The sequence below is a fragment of the Alnus glutinosa genome, chromosome 1, assembly GCF_958979055.1.
Source record: "Alnus glutinosa chromosome 1, dhAlnGlut1.1, whole genome shotgun sequence".
In the NCBI taxonomy this organism is placed as follows: Eukaryota; Viridiplantae; Streptophyta; class Magnoliopsida; order Fagales; family Betulaceae; genus Alnus; species Alnus glutinosa.
The window spans coordinates 5,712,900-5,727,452 of NC_084886.1; the positions used below are offsets into that span (position 1 = coordinate 5,712,900).

Here is a 14,553-nt window from a genome sequence, read left to right on the forward strand (position 1 = left end):
ACTGACAATTGTTTACTCATCCCAGAAAAGGGACCAAGCTTGAGCGCATATACCTGATATTTATGTAGGCATAGGCGCATAGCTACTAAGAATTGGATAATTTGCTTCGTTTGGGGGTGCAAGAGCCTCAAGCTGGTATTTATAGACAGCTTCCGGCTGGTGGCTGAGCAACACGCAATTCACAACGCTAGTGCATCCACTCTTCATGAACTGCATGATTTGCTTGTCAACAAACGGTTACGAGTCTCTTTGACAAAAACCAGTCACGATAGGATAGCCTTCAAAAATTGAAAATCTCAATTTCACGTGATGCAAAAGCACCAATAAAGGCATAAATTCCGGCTACATACAATTCCCAATTAAACGCAATGGAGTTTAAATGCTGGGTCTCAAGTATTGCTGGAAATTGGCCTTCTAATAAACTCGAATGGCTTTTTTAAAACCATTCACCATCACCATAAAAAGGACTGGAGTGAATCGAGAGTTTCCCTGCCATGTTGGTTACAGAGGATGTCCAAAGTGCGCTCCTGGATTGGCAAGCTTTTAAACCCATTACCTGTGCAGGAATTGCTGACAAGCATTTCACAAAATAAAGTAATGAATCTGCTTGCAATGCAGTGAAATAAACGGATTGCCTGATTCTAAGCATCTTATTTTAGCACATTCATGTTATTGCTCATATCTGCTTTTGAAATTGAACCACGTTCGTTTTATGAGTTTGGATGTTTCACTAGCTGGTTTTGGCAAGAAACTTTCTTGATTTTAACATATTAACGGAAAAAACTTTTTAGCAAAAACAATTAACTTAAGTGAGCGAACATTTAGGGGCTCGAACAAGATTCTCAAAATCAGACAAATAGTTAATACACAGCACACGAACTATATTCAACATTTCACATTGCTAAATAATTGGTCAAGAAACCTACGACCCTAAAGTAAATGTATTTAGCTTAAACCTGCTGATCATGATATCCAACTTAAGGTATCCTCATTGGTTCAACATGGATCACTGCTTGCAGGACAGCATTCACATGGAGATGGTGGATGGTTAAGAACTGATCAGATAATTGTACTCATAAGACCAGGTTAAGCTTCAGCAAAAGAGATTTAGGTAGGAACTTCCATTACCAATCAAGTTCAAGCAACCCTCTCAATATGAAACTGGTGCTAAGTAGGAACCCATTCTACAAACGACACTTGAGACTTCACCAAAGTCCAATGAACTGATTCCTGAAATGAAGTTTAAAATAATTTTACTTGTTCACTCATAAAGGGATGTTAAGATAACATATAAGACCAGAATTGAAACGCAATTATTTACATGGCAGTTGAAAGCGATCAAAGTGCGGAAAAACTAATGAAAGACGAATGGAAAAAAACAGAATTACAAAAAAGAAATGGAAATCAACTTAATCTTACCAGACATAAATCTTAAGGAATTTCAGTTGATCAAGAAGCGGGTGGAGAAGATGGCACAGCCCTATGACGAAATAGCTTTGCTAGTGCTCTGCGCTCACAGTCCTGCACACATAAGACAAAAGGAATAACATGCTAAGCGCAACATTTTCATGCTTAAATTTTCAAAGAAACCCATTTTAAATGCAGCTAGTTAAGGGGTTAATTGTAAGTCATTCTCATTTGAAGTTGCTCCCTAGTACATCCTGAAAAAATCACATAAACGATGTGATCATCAGGACTTTGCTCAGATCTTACAACCCAGCAAAATCAACATAATTCAATTGTAGGATTAGCCTTCAAAACTATTTTGGCCACAGCTCCTGAAAAAATATATCAATTAATGCAGAAATTATAAAACTACGCAGACAAATACAGCGTAATCACCAGCAGAAGTATATTGAGATTTCTTTGAGAGAATGCACTACCTTAAACATATGTAAGTGAAATGGTCTGTCTGGATTCATTCTCCTCAGTTTCAAGTAAGTATATGCAAAGCTTAGTTGATCACGCGAGGTGAATCGGTCAACTTCGTTGAACCAAAGACAAGAAAATAAATTTGACATTGGCGTATGTGCACGTACTATAAAGGAACCCTCAGGAACATCTGCAAGGTAAATGACACACCATATTAACACATGGCGTTCAAAGAGACAGGAATTGCAGATGAAGGGAAAAGACAATCTCCACAATGAACAAAGATGCCAATGACACGCACAACTTGGAAGAGGAGTATTTGGGTCTGAAGGATCAAACTTGGTGAGGCCATCAGACTGGTATAAAGTAAACTGTTCATCAATGGCCGTGTGATTGTACTTATTTAGACGCTTATTTTGGAGTACCTCCTCCCAGACACAGTGGCGATCATAATGGTTTGAAATAGCATATTCTGATTTTGTTCGCCACAAAAAGTATTCAATAATCAGCATTGGATCAGTCTGAAGTCGCATCTTGCTGTCAAGCCAAATTGAGTACCTTCAAAAAAATCTGAACATAAGAAAAACTTCTCGATTTACAACTGGAAGGACCAAGAGTAGGCTAGAATATGGTGTAGGATACCTAGAAGAAGGGAAGAGGCGATGTGACAAAAATTTAGGCACCTTTCCAGTTTTCCGCATGTCCTTATATGGTAAGTTCCTCATGATAACGATTTTCCATAAGCCAATATGTCCACTATCATCAGGAGTATTTCCTTCTGATGACAGTTTTGAGAGCGTCTGCTCATCAACAAACATTACAAAACAAACGTTTTCCTTGGAATATTCACTGATCTGAAGCAAACAAAAATATTCAAAATCACTGAAAGGAAATAAGGCATGCATAATAACCTAAATCTTATATATACTCCCCATATATCAACTTACATGCATATGATGACATACTCAAACATTAATTTGCCCATATCCTTGGAACAAAATATCTCAAGATTACAGAAAACAAACAAACATAAAAGCTCATAACTCTTTAAAATGAAAATAGGAGATAAAAAATAAAGATTTCATCCAGCACACTACCCGATGCGGCAACATCTGACAAGGTATAAGAGCCATAACCAAATCAAATATCAGAGAGCCATACACACTAATTTCCTATGTTAAGATCAAAGCTCCCTGTAAATGGAAAGTTCAAGTCATATGACCTTTTCCATCTCTATACTTCATGTCCTCTCTTGTACCCTATCTGTCCCTCTTTTAACTCTTTGGAAAGCCATTCTGTAAAATGTCATATAAAGACATCTTCAACTGTATACCCATTATTTATTATCTACAATTAAAAGAAGGGACATATAAACTAAACAAGCCAACAGATCCATAAAACTGTATGAAAGCCTATTGTATTGCTTACAAAACAAAATCGAACCCAAAAATGTGCTGAAATTAATAGGTGTAGTTCAAACATGACCAAAAAGTGGCAGTTATTAGCATTTCAAGCAGAGACATTCTTCTCCCTGCCAAATTTGATTGTCTTTCTTTTTTGGTTCAAATATTAAAGTTTAATGTTCACTAGTGAAAACCAAAAGCTTGTGAATATTGAAAGTGTTTATAATTCAACTTTTTTATAATTGAGTTCAATGGTATTAGGAAAGTAAAAAACTCTCATTTGCTTGATGTAGAAGGGCAGGAAAAGAAAAAAAATCCGTCTCAAAAATTCTTATAGCTCCATAGGTTGCCATGATTTTATCTTTTAGTAAAATAAAAATGCAACATTATACCCTGCATGAAAAAGAACAATGTTTTTTCTTTTTTTCTTTCGAAATTGAAGATAGTACAGCTGATTGAATATTTGCTGGAGAAGAGACAAGTGTGTATATTATGGTCTTGGTTCAGAAATGTTCTAAGTAGTGGTATGCATATGTAGACTGCAAACAGCAATTACATCCTCAAATTTAACTCCTCTAGGATTTACATCAAAGAATTTTTCTCTAATTGCATTTTGAAGACGAGAACATTTCAGAGTGAAATCTGAGTGGACGATGATGATTGATAAAATGCATGTTGAGCCTCAGTTCTCAGGAGTACTTATTTTTATGAAAAAGCACGTAAGTATAATTTTGGTAATTTACATTGGTAAGGCTTGGTTTTGGGAATCGTGACACCAGAGAGTGGGCATAGCTTTGTATAACAGTATAGATTATAAAAGGATGCTTAGTTGAATGAAATAGCTATATGAAGAAAAACTGTTTAAGCAGCATCCAGCCACTAGAGAAACATAAGCTATTAACTTTTTGACCAAAAACTATTGATTATTATGTTATAACCATGACAGAAAAAGAAAAGAAAAAATACAATTGGTAAGGTATAACTCATTTACCAGTCTACGGGCAGGCCTCCTCAAAAAGTCGGAGCTCCCAAAAATGCAAGAAGAAACTACAACCTTACAGGTATACATGTATGCCTTGTCTTTCTCATCTAAATCAAATCCAGTGCTTGGGTACCCAGGTGGTCCTTTGACAAAACCACAATGAAGTGTCTGATTTCTGGCATAGAAGGATTTCTCTCTTTCTGCAAGAGTTTGATGTCCTCCAAATCTAGGTTCAAACAAATTATTGTGAAATATTTCCTCTTTGTCAATGTACTCTAGTGAAAATTGTGTGAAGTTCACAAGATCATTGGGTTCAACAAGATCATCAACTGATTCGACAAACCCAACTTCGCAAGGAAAATCTGAATAATGAATACATGGAAGAAAAAGCACAAGGAGTGAGTCAAATAGAGGAAACAAGTTGCAAAACTGAATAGCATAAACTAAAATGTTATGCAATGATAGGTTAGTCGATATTATTCAACGGAAAAGGCAAGGAAGGCATTAGCACTAAACCTTAATATTGGGTACACAGATTATAACAGAATTGATTACCTTTTTCATAGCTTGCATGATTGCATCAATATACAAATATGAACATATATTAATATGGCCACAAAGAGAAAAAAAAAAAAATTGTCAATGCTGAATAGTATTTTCCAGAGAAATTAAAATTCAAGGACGTCACAAGATTTAATTTGTGTCAGGGTTTACCATTAGGTCCATTATGTAAGTAATGCAGCAAGCTTTGGCTAATTTGTAGGAAGCTTGGCAGTAGCTGGATGGTCTGAAACATATAAGGAAAAGGTAATATCGAGCACCATGTCAGGCCAACTAGCACAACGTTCCACGTTCTAGCAATGGTGGATTCAAAACTTCATCTTTGAGGAGGGCGAAGAGTAATTCTAGACATCATACTCATGTCTCTCCTGTGTCCCTCTAAAAATAATATGGCTTTTAAAATCACCATTTAATTTATGATAGATTATTATTGAATTTTGATCAAATGATGATTTTAAAAGCCACATCAATTTTGGAGGGACACAAGAGGGACATGAGTATGACGTCTAAAATTACTCGAGGGGCGAAATTTAATGATTAAATATTTTTTATTTGTTTCGCATATTATGTATTTTCTTAGATTTTGGAGTTGTTATGGATTTTTTTTTTTTAAAGAAGTTTGAAGGTGTTATGGGGTTTTTTTCATCTTTTTGTGGGGTTAAAGGGGACCTTTTTCAGTTTTTTGGGATACCAAGGGGTTTTCTTCATACTTTTGGGAGGATATTTTTAAATTTTTGGGGAGCTAGAGGGTTTTTTTTTTTTTTTTTTTTTTAGATTTTTAAGGGAAGTAAGGGATATTTTCAAATTTATATTATATCCCCCCCCCCCCCCCCCCCCAAACACTGTGTTCTAGTGAAACTTCTAGGTCAAGCAGGCAACCTATATTCACTAATTGACACAGATTAATCAATTTTCCTGATTTATGGCACCATAGTTCTAGTAATATGAACAAAGCAGGAGAAGATGCCACTTATCTTCTTATTCAGTGCCCCATGGCCATAGAACTTTCAAGCTGTCTTGTATATTTTTTTGCATTCTATGAACCTCATAGGTCGGTTGAAGGTTTTATATGGAACTATGGAAGGGTGGTGGGTGGTATGGAGACATAAACCCAACCTCTGCAGAATCATGGACCATGGCTCATGCCTTCTCTTTTCATTTTCCCCTCTGTTTTCCTGCTAAGGCCAAGCCTTCCATCTTTTCTTTTAATTTTTACATCAACATACACATTCTCTTGACTGAACTCATTAAATGATCTTTTTTCCTGGTAGGTAAGAAGTAATTCTATTAGAAATAAAGAAACAGTTACAAGGTAGAACACATGGTAATTAAATGACGCCCTCTTGTGTGATTATTAAAGTTCTCATTTATAGGTTGAGGTTTGATTTGGTAGTAAGGACCCTATGGCCAAAGATCCTTTTTGAAGTTCTCCTCATATACACTCTTTGTAGATCGAAATTATCCACATTTTTCAAATTTATTCAACAACAAAAACTATATAGTGACTTTTTTCTATTCTTTTTTTGTAAGTACTATATAGTGACTTTGGTAGATCAATTTTTTCCGAGTTTTTTTTTTTTAATAGAAAAATTACTCCATTTAGTACAAGTTTTGCCAACTGAGTTAAGTTTGCCTAAGAGTAGTTTTACCTTTGAATTTATGAGAGAGGCCCTTCCGCAGTTTCAAATATCATATTGTGAGGCACTTGAAAGATAGAATGCTTCTAAAAATCAGAATGCTTGAAGTCAAAAGTTTCTTTCTTTTAAATGATGATAGACAGCTAAAATTAATGCAAGCTAACTATTCTTACGCTGCCTACGATTCTTGCTTTTAGGTGGTTTTCGAACATTAGACCCCAGAAGTTCTTCTTGTACTGGTGATAATGAAATGCTACCTTCAACGTTGCCTGCAATGAGGAATACACGTTACAACATGTCTATGCACATGTCACAAAGGAGAGAGTTAAATCATAAAATGAACACGCATAAGTTACAAATTGAAATTAGAATCAGAGCTTTCAATCTTACCATGAAAGAGCATTTGTAGGGCAGAAACTACCAAATAAATTAGGAAGAGCAATGAAAGCACAAAGACCCATCGCGAGAATCTCAGTTTATTAATCCTGCCAAACTTTCTGCCTCGACGAACAACTCGAGACCCATGCTCACTTCCACCAAGAGACCTAAAAATCATACCAATGACACCTCTTCTCTCCGGTAACAATTCGCTACCGTGCCTATAAAAAGCCATCACAGGGCAACCTCCAAACTTCGGCAAAATACCAGCTCATCTATTGGAAAATTAGCAAGTCAGTTGCCAATGATCTTTGGAGTACCATGTCCCAATCAACTACGCATAAGATTATGCTCAAATCTAAGCCTATTCAACCATATCACCAGAAACAGGGAACAAGAATTGGAAAAAAAATAACTGAATGAGGACATTGGGGATTTACCTAATAGGGGAGATCTCAGGGCCGAGTGCAATGGGGAAGCGCGAAAACCACATGCAGAGGCGATTAGGTAAATACGATAGTATATATTCGTCTATCATTTGAAATTAGACCGCCCAGTTTTTTTTATTGCAGCAACAAACCCAGTGCTTATGGAGTTTAATGGTCCCGTCCCTTGGGAGAACAGCTTACGGATCCTGTGTTGCCTTCAGTGGCTTGGAATTTCTGACGCCAGGTGCGGTTAATGGCGCCAAGCAAGCCACCGCGTCACGGGGAGTGAGATGGAAATACAAAGCTATATTCGTTTTGATAAACCTTACAAAAAGGTATGAAATTATATGTGGTTTTGTGACAAGAGTATTGAATAACAAATGTTTCAAATTGAAAAATTGAAATATTTAAATATTTAAATATCTTATTTAAGGGTATTCTGTTAAGATCTACAGTTAAATCTTATAAACATTTTTAAAACTCCTGTGTTTTTATTTTTTATTTTTAAAAATTATAAAAAATTTCAAAGATTGACGAACAAATATTTTTACAAATTTTGTTAAATTTTAATCAACACTTAGATCTTGACATTTTTTTTTTTTTTTTAAAAAAAATAGAGATATTTTAGATACTCTGTTAAAATTTAACAGCAAATTTTAACGAAGAACCCTCAAGTGAAACATTTAAAAACTTAAATATCTAAATTTAAGATATTTGCTAATTCAGTATGATTATCTTACAAAAGTAACACCTTTTTGTAAGTTATTCTAATTTGTGTTTTCTTTATTTTTATTCTTATTCTTAAAGATGAGGAAACGAGCTTTTTGGGATTATACTTCTTGAATTTTTAAAATTTGATTTTAACTTCTTAACTTTTGTCGCAGATTTTAAATTAATCATTCCGGATATTTTTCCGTCCTATAAAATAACGCCCGTCCAGTCATGTCAATATCTTTTGCGAAATTATATTAAATAATTATTATTTATTTTATGAAATACCGAAAATTTAAACTTAAAAAATAATAATAATAATAAATAAATAAAAAGTGGGTGGACGGCTTATCTTGCATCCCAAAATGGGACAAAAAGGGTGAGAATCAGATTCTCTCAAATTTTTTGTTTGAATTCTCTTAAATTCAGACAAATAATTTAAGAATACCATAAACTAATAAAGGCACCTCTAAGAGTGGCCGCTTCGGCATTCTACTGCATTAGCAAAAACATTTTTCAGCATACAACTAAAGCATGTTAGATTTATTTCATACAAATAAATAAATTATTTATTTTGAGTATTTTAAATCATTATAAAATCTTTTTTATATCTAAAAAATTGATGTGCATTTAATTGAAAGATATCCCTTTTTAAAGTCAATCCAGATTTTTGAAGGAAATCCCAAAATTTTGTAATGTAGGAAGAAAAGTTTGTCCGACATTAATTAGATATAAAAATGTCAACTAATTTATAAGGATCGAATCATCATCACTTAACAATAAATTAGGGTTGCAAAGTCACCTGCAACATGCACATGCATCATGTGCAATAACAATGGGCTTTAGGCATTATAAGACACAATTTAATCTATTTGAATAAATAAAAGTTAATTAAAGACTATTCTCAGTCAACCGAACTAGTCCTTTGAGGTGCAATAATATATAATTTGAATGTTTAAATGTTGGGATTTGATTCTTGTACAGCACCAATACAATAACTGTACAATAACCCATCACATGAGGGTGGGCCCCAGTATGTGAGACCCACCTTCATGTAAGGGATTGTTGTACAGTTGTTGTATTGGTGTTGTAAATCTAACATTTTCATTAAATGTTTAATGTGCAATTTATTGTGTCTATTAATAAATGGATTCGGTGGTTACGATTCTTGATTCTTGATTCTTGACTATTGGATCAAATGATAACTTATCTCGTTTCTCCTACGAAGTGAGTACAAACGGGGGTCAAAGCAATTTGCACTCAAAAAGGATAGTCTTTTTTTTTTTTTTTTTCCACCATATTTTTTTCTATTTTCATTATATTTTCCAACTGAGCCGGGAATCCTCATTGGAATTTACAGTAATTGTTATTATCACTTGGATGTACCAAATTATAAAAGCATTTTCAGAAGAGTAGTCAAATGGCTGACTATTATATTATGAATATTTTTTTCTGTCTCGAACAGAATTGGTAAACTGCTTCTTCTTTTTTCCTAATATGAAAAGTAAAATAAGTAACAAAGTCTATTCACCGATCACACCACATCTTTTTTCTTTCTTTTTTTTCTTTTTTTATTTTATTATTATTATTATTTCATCCTTCTCTTACGCATTCGATCTCTTTCATTCCCAAGTTCGATCATAACTCATCCTTCTCTCTCCCTCCCTCTCGTCCTCCTCTCTCTCTCCGATACCAACCCAGCTCGACCTCCTGCAAGGATTGAGTGCAAGCCCAGATTCTAGGCAAGCCCAAAATCTCGCCAATTTCTACCTCAAAAGCCACCGCTCTGCCCTCTGTACGCACGTATTCTAGGATCAAGGCGGGTGATGTGGTCAAATGGGTGTTCTTTAAGAGATTTTGTGCTTTGTTGTTGATAGTACGTTAGTTGATTATGGTGTTTGATGATCAAGTTTTTTTTGTTGCAATTTTGGATTTGGGTTTCGTGAGTTGTTTTGGGTGTGGGTTTCAGAACATCTAGGTGTAGACAATGGGGGTAGATTGAGATTTTAATGTATTATTTATTTTCATAATTATCATAAGTTATATATTGATTATATAATTATTGTATTAATAACGTCATTTAACTATAAATATATAATTTTATTGTGCAGTTTCTATAAAGAAAAATAAGAGTATATTGTAACAATTTAGGTTTTATTTTGTAGACGTAGATCATAGATGGAACAACATAAACTTTATTGTCTCTATTTTATTATTCCGCTTTAATTTTATTTATATTATATCTTATTTTATGAAAGAGAAACAGAAAAAATAATTAAAAAAAAAAGATTGAATAATCATTTTTTTTAAATAGAGTAAAATATTTAATTTATTAAATTTTGTATTAAAAAAAGGGATAATTTCACAAAATAGTATCGAATTATATGTCGTTTTGAGATAAGAGTATTGAACTAGCAAACGTCTCAAACTGGAGTATCAAAGTTTTCAAACTTCTCAGTTAAGGTTAAATCCTAACGGAGTATCCAAAATACTCCTATTTTTTTTGGAAAAAAAAAAAAGAATAAAAAATGTAATGATCTAGGTGTTGGTCAAAATTTAATGGAATTTACAAAAATACCCATGCATGGATCTTTGAAAAATTTTATAATTTTTTTTTAAAAAATAAACATAGTGATATTTTGAAAATTTTTGCAGAATTTAACAGCAAATTCTAATGGAGTATCTTTAAGTGAGATGCTTGGAAACTTGATTACCTCAGTTTGAGACGTTTGTTAGTTCAGTATCTTTATCTCAAAACAGTATAAAATTCGACACCCTTTTTAAAGTTATTCATAAAAAAAAAAAAATAATAAAAAAAATAAAGAATAAAAAATAAAATCTAAAATAGAGAAAATATGTGTGTTAAATAGATAAAATATCTATCGAGAATCGAGATGCTCTAACTCTATCGGTTGTCCAAAGAAGATATAAAACTCTAGTTCAACGGGGTCAAATTTAACCATGAGAGGGACTCGTGATCATTTTGTGCAATTTTGGCTCTACAGAAATTCAGTTCAAGTTGCAATCATCTGACACGAGCTTTACAATTTACGACAAAGACAAATTGCTTCGGGAATATCAAGGAAATTAATGACTATCTCGATGCCGACACACTGCACTGTATGACTAGTAGCTATACAACAGCAGTGTCATGTTTTAACTGGGAACTGATCCCTGCGCTGCTGCGCAACAGGGAATTTGTGCACAATTTACTTACATTATAGCATTATAGCAGTTGATTTTTAACCATTTTTTCTATATTTATGGAACAAAATTACTTTTTATTTTCCTATAAAAAAATACCTCACAATAGATTCTTTTACTTTTCCCTATATCAATTAAATATTATTCTTTTTACTCTTATTTTATTCTTTTTCTCCCTTTCTTACTTTTTCTCTCTTCCCTATATCAATTAATTATACTTATTTTATATTAAAATAATACATAGGGAATGAATAGTAAACATGTACACATAGGGAATCACTATTCATTCCCAACCCCTTCATCTAAATATAAGGCATCTGCTGTTGAAAGTTTTTTTATGTTTTTCATGAAATTTTCTCTAAATATAGGGAAGGTAATCAATATAGGGTAACTGTTACTAGTGCTTTTAGTGGGCTTCGTCCGCTTATATAAGCCGTACTAATGTGAGTGGTTATACAATTGTGCAGGAAGCTTTTCCCCACTTTATATATAAGTCCGCCTCTGCTGCTCTCCAAGAACACATATACGTTTCGATGGCCTCTCTTGTTACACTTCACCTTCTTATCTTCTTTCTGATTTCCTTCACTAAAGTTCTACCTCTCCCTTCTCTTCTATCGATCAATTGCACCCCACCATTTCCAAAAGCTCACATAACTTCAACCATCAATCATAAACAGGACAACTATAGTAGCTTCATGCAATGCCGGCTCGATCTCACTCCAAATAAGTGCACCCTCTGCGCACAAAACGCCAAACAAACCATTTCCGCTCTCTGCCCAAACGCCGACGCCGTTAGAGCTTGGTTTGATGGTTGCTACATTCAGCACTACGACCACAACAGTACTAGTTCTTCTCGTGTACATCTCGAAAGTAGTGCCACCTGGTTCTGCTCACACCAAGCCACTGCTGATCAAGACCGGTCTCAGTTCGAACTAGTTCTGGAGACATTGCTTCTACGGCTAAGATCTGATATCAACCTGGCCACTCGCCATGGATTTTCAACCGGGGAGATCCAGTATGGAAATGTTAGCAGAGTTTATGCACTAGCCGAGTGTGTCCGCTACTTGTCACCGAAAGAGTGTGAAGTTTGTGTAGGAAAAGGCATTGAGAAGATTTATGAGTATTGCGGTGGTAAAGAGGGAGGCACTGTAGTTGCAGGTTATTGCATTGTCCGCTATGAGAGTTTCCGGTTCTTTTCAGACCTTGAGAATGACGGTGGGGCAGATTCCGATGGTGAGTCTGGAGCTGTTCCGATTGGGGAGAGTGGGAAAGGTGGTTGCATGGGATTTAAGGTGAGAGCACCTTTGGTTTGGGGGGCAGGAATTGCTTGTGTTGCTTTGGTTGTTCTGTCTGCTTGGTTAGTGAGAAGATCAGTTATCAAAAAAGCTAAGATAGCATCTTTTGGTTATGGAAATGATGATGAAATGGGAATCAAAGGGGTTGTATGAGAGCAAAAACAATTGCTAGAATATTTAGAATATATTCTCTAATTAGGCTTTATTATATTTTTTTTCTTTATTAAAATATTTTATATTCTCCTTTATTTTATTTTCTTGTAAAGTTTATTATCTTTTTTAATTAGTCTTAGGCTCTTAGTTACTCTATAAATCAAGAGCATTGTAATACAATTAAACACATCGATAATAAAGAAGTCTTGTATTAAAGTGTTAATAAACAATATTATATGAATTTTTATTTATAAAGAGACAATAAATAGTGAGCAAGTAAACTTCTAATAACTAAAAAAAGTAAATAGAAATTACAAGAAAAATATAATAAACAAGAATATAAAATGTTATAACATATAAGAAAAATATATTAAAGCCTAATTAAAAAATGTTTTCTAAGTATTTTAAGATATATATTCTAATTAACAACAATCACCACCAAATTAAGATTAAACTGATTTTGTATTTAGCATATTTAGGTGTATCTAATAGCTATTTTTGCTATTTTGCGTGCGAGTATTTAATATAAAAGTCAAATCTGCATTCGATCTTACTCGAACCAACCTAAAACAGTGAAATTAAAGGTCAACAGTGAAATACAGCTTTAAGCTCATATATCGCAAGCAAGAATCTTTGTCATCCGCAAAGGACAGAAGCTAGCACAAACCTATTATGTCACGAGATCTTGTCTGTAATAAGTGAATCTGTAAAGCACTGAGAAAAGGTAAGAAGGTAACCCTGCATGCATTGATTGAGCTACGATCCAGTTACCATAGGGGCGGAATTAATGATTAATTAACATAAATTAACATTATATTATATTTCATGTGTAGCATATAGATAAGATGGCGTTACATTGGGCAATTTGGACATGTAGGGACACTACTACTAGAACCTTTTAAAAAAATATACCAGTATTAAAACGTCATTTTAGGGTAGTTCTAGAAGTCTTTTTTTTTTTTTTTTTGGTTACTTTTATGTCATTAAAAAATAAGTTAGCATTAAAATCACCACTTTATTAATATTTAATAGTGATCATCACAAGTTTAATTGTAATTTTAAAAGTCACGTCATTATTTAAGGGATACAATTATAAAAATGACAAAAGAATGACTTATAGACAAAAGAGCGACTTATAGCATTACTCGTCATCTTATCTAAACCACAATTAACTCAAACTATCCCACTATTAAAGCCAATTTCAACAGCGTTTTACATATTATTTCCGTCCAGTTCAACGTGTGTTTCACTCTCTAAATAAATTTACATACAAAAAAAAATGCATATTGCAAGTTCGTTTGAATGTGTGATTTTTCTTGTATTATTTTAAAAATTGTGATAATTGAAAAAAAAAAAAAAAAAAATTATGTTTGGATGATTTAAAGGATAAAAATAAAATTAAAAATATATGTTTGAAAATGTGAATTAAGTTAAATATATCTTTGACAAGGTAAGGGGCTAAAGCCTAGAAAAAACTAAAAATTTATTTGTATAAAAAGAAATTTCAAAATTTTGTAGGAAGTAGGAACGGGCACCCCTTGGCCACTACTGCATGCCTTTGGCATCTATCAGCTTGTGGGGAGGAGTCCGAGGATTATGAGTAATGGTTAATCAATATTCAAAATATAATTTTTTATTTTATTGTTTACGTGGTAAGGTAATATCTTATCTTATTTTATATTTAAAGAGAAATAATTTTTCTACATCATATTAGCCTACATCAATTATACATTAAGACACATAAGATGTGAGACTTATGTGAGTCCCATATACATGAGTCATATATCCAATATGCTTTTGTGTAGAATTGATGTAAAGTAATATGATGTAAAAATAATACATTGTACTTTTAAAACTTAAAAAATAGTGGACGACTATCCTACCTCATAAAATAGTATGTATAGGTGGTGGTGCACTATTAATCGAGGA

The 14,553-nt window shown here is 33.5% G+C and overlaps 2 protein-coding genes across 2 annotated transcripts; one reads left to right on the plus strand and one right to left on the minus strand.

Moving 5' to 3' along the window:
* Positions 1-826: 826 nt before the first annotated feature.
* On the minus strand, positions 827-7,547 carry LOC133868457 (probable hexosyltransferase MUCI70). Its single transcript, XM_062305361.1, has 9 exons — positions 7,274-7,547; positions 6,846-7,108; positions 6,629-6,724; positions 4,267-4,619; positions 2,515-2,726; positions 2,174-2,430; positions 1,884-2,062; positions 1,420-1,521; positions 827-1,230 (listed from the first exon to the last, which is right to left on the minus strand). The coding sequence occupies exons 2-8, from the start codon at positions 7,066-7,068 to the stop codon at positions 1,450-1,452; spliced, it is 1,392 nt and encodes a 463-aa protein (XP_062161345.1). The 5' UTR covers positions 7,069-7,108; positions 7,274-7,547; the 3' UTR covers positions 827-1,230; positions 1,420-1,449.
* Positions 7,548-11,709: 4,162 nt separating this feature from the next.
* On the plus strand, positions 11,710-12,624 carry LOC133858660 (cysteine-rich repeat secretory protein 55-like). The gene has a single exon (XM_062294135.1). It carries the CDS (start codon positions 11,710-11,712, stop codon positions 12,622-12,624), a length of 915 nt encoding a protein of 304 aa, XP_062150119.1.
* The last annotated feature ends 1,929 nt before the right edge of the window (positions 12,625-14,553 follow it).

What these genes read in the sequence shown, in the direction of transcription:
- LOC133868457 (XM_062305361.1), bottom strand. Translation starts at nt 7,068, where the DNA reads ATGGCTTTTTATAGGCACGGTAGCGAATTGTTACCGGAGAGAAGAGGT. An exon ending in AAGCAAGAATCGTAGGCAGC is followed by an intron (nt 4,620 to 6,628) that starts GTAAGAATAGTT and finishes TTCATTATTCAG; the next exon opens with ATTTTCCTTGCGAAGTTGGG. An exon ending in CGCCTCTTCCCTTCTTCTAG is followed by an intron (nt 2,431 to 2,514) that starts GTATCCTACACC and finishes ATTTTTTTGAAG; the next exon opens with GTACTCAATTTGGCTTGACA.
- LOC133858660 (XM_062294135.1), top strand. Translation starts at nt 11,710, where the DNA reads ATGGCCTCTCTTGTTACACTTCACCTTCTTATCTTCTTTCTGATTTCC.